The 6,562-nt window shown below is 44.8% G+C and overlaps 1 protein-coding gene across 1 annotated transcript in view; it reads right to left on the reverse strand.

Annotated features, from left to right (window-relative positions):
- Window positions 1-717: 717 nt before the first annotated feature.
- The window catches only part of mettl22 (methyltransferase 22, Kin17 lysine), a 149,594-nt gene continuing 143,749 nt past the window's right edge, over window positions 718-6,562 (reverse strand). Inside the window, exon 9 of the mRNA XM_037689303.1 lies at window positions 718-740. Coding sequence (XP_037545231.1) covers window positions 718-740 — 23 coding nt within the window. The remainder of the gene's footprint in view (window positions 741-6,562) is intronic.

A 6,562-nucleotide genomic window follows, 5' to 3' on the forward strand; every position in this document is an offset into this window, starting at 1 on the left:
AACACACATTTCTCACACACATTTTTTCTCCATTTAACTCCTTCATTCCCCATCTTTAAAACTCTTCTATCTTGCCAGTAATTAGTCCAGATATTCTCAGAAATGTCTGTTGTAAAGCTGCAAGCAGATACCATGGCCGTATGGTCTCTGATTGTAAAGCTAATTAATTAAGCTGTTATCGTAATCAAATTGCCAAATTAATGTAAATGTTTGATGTTAAACTTTGATTCTGTTAATAAATGACCGCATGCATTTTGATGGGTCAAAGAAAATTAACGTCTCACGTCACATTTAATTATTCAATGCACGATAGAACTCAGTCCAGAAAAATGAAAGAATCCGTTTAATTTATGGATAATATCTCACAGATATATGTTCCTTTACATAAGTACAGACCAATCCACAGGTATGCATGAAACGTCCAGGACTGGAGGCGCAGGAAAAACCAAGGTCTGTCAGAAACGAAGAAGACACACATGTAAGTATTTCAAAATATATCTAAACACTTGAAAGGCCAGGAGCACAACTACCCTCAACAAGATATGCTCCGGCAATGGATGAAGCAAGCCTGCAGCCTCATATAGTCCTGGAGGTAATTAGGGAAATGGCCAGCAGCTGAGCGTGATTAACTCTGCTGCAGGAGCTCAAGAGTCTGTGGAGAGAACACACCGAAAACCCGTACAGAACCTCCCCCTCAAAGATCGCCTCTTGGCGACCTTAGGCGTTTCTCACGGTGGGCCCTGAAAAAGGAAGAGATTAGGCAGGGGTCCAAAATAAAGGATCTTGGGATCCATGATCTTTCCTCCGGACCGTAACCCTCCCAATCTACTAAGTACTGGAACCCCCGCCCTCGACATCTCACATCCAGAATACGTCTAACAGTGAAGGCGGGATGATTGTCGATGAGACGGGGGGGTGGAGGGAGGTCGGAAGGTGGGTTCAAGGGACACTCTGAGACTGGTTTGATTTGGGATACAAGAAAAGTGGGGTGAATATGCATGGAGGAAGGCAGTCTAAGACGTACCGCAGACGGGTTGATTATCTTGATGATGGGGAACGGACCAATGAAACGAGGAGAGAGTTTCTTGGGGGTGTCTTTATTTTAATGTCTCTGGTGGGAAGCCAAACCCTTTGACCTACTTGGTACTTGGGGGCTAGAGAGAGGTGGTGATCAGCATGTTTCCTGTTCCGGTTGGCAGTACGTAAGAGCGCAGCCTTAGTTTGGCACCAAATTCTGCGGCAGCGACGGAAAAGGTGCTGGACAGAAGGAACAGATATTTCAGTTTCTTGACTTGGAAACAGTGGTGGGGTATAACCCAGAGAAGCCTCAAAAGGAGATAATCCAGTGGCAGAAGAAGTATGGGTGTTGTGCGCATACTCTACCCACAAGAGATGTTTACTCCAAGAGGATGGGTTATCTTCGATGACACAACGCAGGGCGGTCTCTAGCTCTTGGTTGCAACGTTCAGATTGACCGTTAGATTGAGGGTGATAGCCTGATGTCATACTGGATGTGGCTCCAAGGGTGCTGCAAAAAGCTTGCCATACCTGGGATGTGAACTGATGCCCATGGCCAGATACGACGTCAGTAGGGATTTCGTGGATCCGAAACACGTGCTAGGTTAACAGGTGGGCTGTCTCCAGAGCGGAAGGAAGTTTGACAAGGGGAATAAAATGAACAGCCTTAGAGAACCTGTCCACTACAGTGAGTATCACAGTGTTGCCCTCTGATGGAGGTAAACCAGTGACAAAGTCCAATGCAATATGAGACCAAGGGTGACTGGGAGTAAGAAGGGGCTGTAACAAACCTGCTGGGGGTTGATTACCACTTTTGTTATGAGCACAGGTGAAACATGCAGCAACAAAGTCCTTCATGTCTTGGTGAATCGAGGGCCACCAGAAATGTCTTTTAATGAAAGAGATCATGCGGTTAGTGCCAGGGTGACAAGACATTTTAAACTATTTTGTGGAAAAGGTTGACAATATCAGGGCAAGTGTTAAATCAGCTCTTGGTGTCACCCCCAGTTCTGTCCCTACAGTGAGCCCCTGGTCTTCATTTTCACCTGTGACTTTAGAGGATGTGAAGGTTGTTCTAAAAAAGCTCAAACCTTCTTCCTGCGTGCTAATGTTGCACCCACACCACTGTTTTTAAAGGTGTCTGATATTGTCAGCCCCCATGTGGCAGAATTAATTAACATAGCTCTTTCAACCGGGTCAGTTCCAAGTTTTTTGAAACAAACAATTTTAAATCCGATCTTGAAAAAGCCCAACTTGGACCTCACTGAGCTTTGCAACTACAGGCCAATATCAAAACTGCCTTTTCTCACCAACATTCTGGAGAAGTTAGTGGCTGGGCAGATGACTACTTTCTTGAAAAATAATAATATTCTTGATAAGTTTCAATCTGGTTTCCACAAGATGCACTCCACCGAAACTGCCTTATTAAAAGTCTCCAATGACATATTGATGGCTGCAGACTCTGGTCAGAGCAGTGTTTTGATTTTATTGGATCAATCATCAACTTTTGACACAGTCGACCACAAAATTCTGCTACATCGACTGCAACATGAGATGGGATTTTCTGGAACTGTTCTTAAGTGGTTTTCCTCTTATCTGAGTAACAGAACCTTTTCAATGTTTGTTAATAACATACAGTCTAAGACCACTCCGTTATTGTATGGTGTTCCTCAGGGTTCAGTTTTGGGTCCTATTCTGTTCCTTCTATACATCACTCCCCTGGGAAAGATTATCAGTAGCTTTAGAAATGTGTCTTACCATCTCTATGCTGATGATATTAAACTATACTGTTCCTTTTATGACTCAGAATTACATACGTTAGCTGAATTAGTAAACTGTGTTTCCCATATTAAGGCGTGGTTAGCTAACAACTGCCTTCGGTTAAATTCTAACAAGACGGAAACCCTGATCATTGCCCCTGAACAGAAAGTTGACTTCCGGTAAGATGGCGCCCGTGTAAATGGCTTACAATCCACCTCTGCTGATGGTGTTCAGATTATTTTTGGTTTCTGCATTTCTCATTTGTGACATCAACTCTCTGCTGGTGTATGACAAACAACAACTTTTGAATCTTCGATTTTCTGTCACTGAAGTCGCTTATTTGGACCATTACCAGCGTACCTCTGGACCCCCCAACCCCTCCTACCCCTCTGCTGGCGGACATGCCAGCTTACCTTTGCTGCGCTCCTCACCTCCCTGCCCGGATATATCGCTTCAGACGCCGGGGAAAACGTGCTGGTCAGCTGCTGAAGCTGAAAGCTCTGTGCGCTGCATCTTCCTCTCCTGTGTGCCCGGACCAGTTAACAAACGTGAGTTGTCAGCTGGTGCGCAGCTCGGACCGACCTGGAGGGACTGTTATTGAAAACCTGCGGCCATTAGCGCGTGCTAACTCCACCGCTGCTAGCTCCACTTGGGACAATATCCGGATGTGTTTGGTCAACGCAAGATCTGTTACCAACAAAACTTTTATCCTCAGGGATTACTTTCAAGAGCATGATTTGGACTTTCTGTGCATCACAGAGACTTGGATGTCTCCGGGTGAGTCTAGCGCCTTGACGGATATACTGCCACCGAACTGTCTGTGTTTTAATGCCCCGCGGCCATCAGCCCGGCGCGGTGGTGGATTATTAACAATATTCAAATCAACTTTTGACTGTAAACAACTGGCCATCCCAGTTTCCCGTGCCAGCTTTGAGCTGAGCGTCTTTGAACTCGGACATTCACCTGCGTCGTTATTTGCACTCATCTACCGCCCACCTTGGTCGAAGGATTTCATAAATGAATTTTCTGACTTCTTGGCTGAAATCACACCAAAATATGAGCATGTTTTCATTATTGGGGACTTTAATTTGCACGTGTGCTGTCAGGAGAAGCCCTTGGTTAAGAACTTTTTAGATTTATTGGACTCATTTAATTTAACTCAGCATGTAAACGGTCCCACCCAAGAGTGTGGACATACACTGGACCTTGTTTTAACTCATGATATGACTGTTAATAATCTTGTTATTGGTGATAATGTTTTCTCAGACCACATGCCAGTCCGGTTTGAGTTCACCCTCCCGCATCTAACTCCTAAGTCGTGCACTCCTGCACGTAGGACTCGGACCATTAACCACTTCACTGCCACACGTTTTACAGATGTTTATAACTCTGAAATGATCATTCAGGCCCCAGGGTTTCTCACCACCACTGAGGAGCTGACATCCCAGTTCAACTCTGTCTGCTTAAAGACCATGGATCATGTCGCACCTGTTAAAACCAAAAAATCAAAAATCAAAGCAGAACCTTGGCTGAGTGACGTCACCAAGGCCGTTAGGCAGCAATGTAGGAGGGCAGAACAAAAGTGGAGGAAAGACAGGCTGCAGGTCTCTTTCCAGATACTTAAAGAGAGTTGGCGCCGTTATCAGAAAGCAGTAAAAGCTGCTAAATCAAAATTCTTCTCTGATATAATTTTTTTTTTTTTTCTGAAGGAACTGCTAAACCAGAAAAAAAAGAGCCTTCAGGGAGGGAGACAGGGAATTATTGAAGAGCACACAGAAGCAACTTAAAGTCAAGATAAGAAACAGCAAGGAGGTGTACAAGAAGAAGCTGGAGAGCAAGCTCCAACAGAACAATATCAGAGAGGTGTGGTCAGGGATGAAACAGATCACAGGCTTCAAGCAGAAGGAGGATCAGAAGGATGGAAGCCTGGACAGAGCCAATGAACTGAACACATTCTTCAATAGGTTCAGTTCAGGAACAAGCTCAGCATCCTCCTCTCTTGCCCACAGCCAAACATACATACCACCCTCCATTGCCCCAAGGCTGTCCTGTCACACCTCAAATATTGTACCTACCACCACAGTCATGGACCATTCTTCTACATATTGGTCTTCAACTAAATCAGAAGATGCTGATACCTCCTTTGCCTCCCCCCTCTGCGTCTCCAGAAGTCAGGTGAGGAAGAAGCTGGAGAGACTGAACCGGAATAAAGCTGCAGGTCCAGATGGTGTCAGTCCCAGAGTCCTGAAGGTCTGTGCAGAGCAGCTCTGTGGGGTTTTGCAGCACCTCTTCAAACTTAGCCTGACCCAGGAGAAGGTTCCAGTGTTGTGGAAAACATCCTGTCTTGTTCCAGTGCCAAAGAAAACGCACCCATCAGTCCTCAATGACTATAGACCTGTTGCCCTGACATCCCACATCATGAAGGTCCTAGAGAGACTTCTGCTGACCCACCTGACTAGACAAACAAGCACATATCAGGACCCACTGCTGTTTGCTTATCAGCGTGGACTTGGAGTTGAAGATGCCATCATACACCTGCTTCAGCAAACTCACTGTCATCTAGAAAAGGCAGACAGCACTGTGAGAGTCATGTTCTTTGATTTCTCCAGTGCATTTAACACAATCCAGCCTGATTTGCTTTGTCAGAAACTCCAGAAGACTCAGGTGGAGGCCTCAACAATCGCCTGGATCAAAGACTACCTGACGGACAGACCACAGTTTGTGAGACTGAAGGGTTGTGTGTCTAACCAGGTGGTCAGTAGCTCAGGAGCACCACAGGGAACTATACTCTCACCATTCCTTTTCACTCTGTACACCTCAGATTTCCAGTACAAAACAGACTCCTGTCATCTGCAGAAATATTCTGATGACTCTGCAGTAGTCGGGTGTATCAGAGATGGACAAGAAGCTGAGTACAGGGAACTGGTAGACCGCTTTGTGATATGGTGTGGAAACAATCATCTCATCTTGAATGTGAACAAAACAAAGGAGATGATTGTAGATTTCAGGAGAATTAGGAACAGATCCAACCCTATTTTCATCATGGGAGAAGAAGTGGAGGTGGTGGAGAAGTATAAACACCTTGGGGTTCACCTGGACAACAGACTGGACTGGAAATGCAACAGCGAAGCCGTCTACAAGAAAGGACAGAGCAGACTGTACTTCTTGAGGAAGCTGAAGTCCTTCAACGTTTGCAGCAAGATGCTGCATATCTTCTATAAGTCTGTTGTAGAGAGCGCTGTCTCTTCTGCCATCATCTGCTGGGGGAGCAGCACCAGAGCAAGTGACTTAAAAAAGATCAACAAGCTCATAAAGAAGGCTGGCTCAGTTCTGGGGACTCCTCTAGAACCTTTGGAGATGATTGTTCAAAGAAGGATTCTTCATAAAATGAGGAACATTATAGACAACCCTGAGCAGCCTCTTCATCAGACTGTCATACAACAGCAGAGTGTCTTCAGTCAGAGGCTTCTTCAGATCTGCTGCAAGACAGACCACAACAAGAGATCCTTCCTTCCCACAGCCATCAGCATCTATAACAACTCTTTAATGAAACCGAAATGATGGGTTACAACAACATTTAATTTCCCTCTGGGATTAATAAAGTATTTTTGAATTGGTGAATTGAATTGAATGTACTTTCACTAAAAAAACTACAGTACTCCACATTTTTACTCAGTGAGTACAGTAGGACAGTATTGCCTTTGAACAGTTCTGTAGGACTGTAAAAATTAAGTATGTTTCAAGTATTTGTGCAAAGTATTCCTACTTTGTATTCCTACACAGT

This window comes from Nematolebias whitei, chromosome 15 (genome assembly GCF_014905685.2).
Source record: "Nematolebias whitei isolate Nwh7 chromosome 15, NemWhi1, whole genome shotgun sequence".
Lineage (NCBI taxonomy): Eukaryota > Metazoa > Chordata > Actinopteri > Cyprinodontiformes > Rivulidae > Nematolebias > Nematolebias whitei.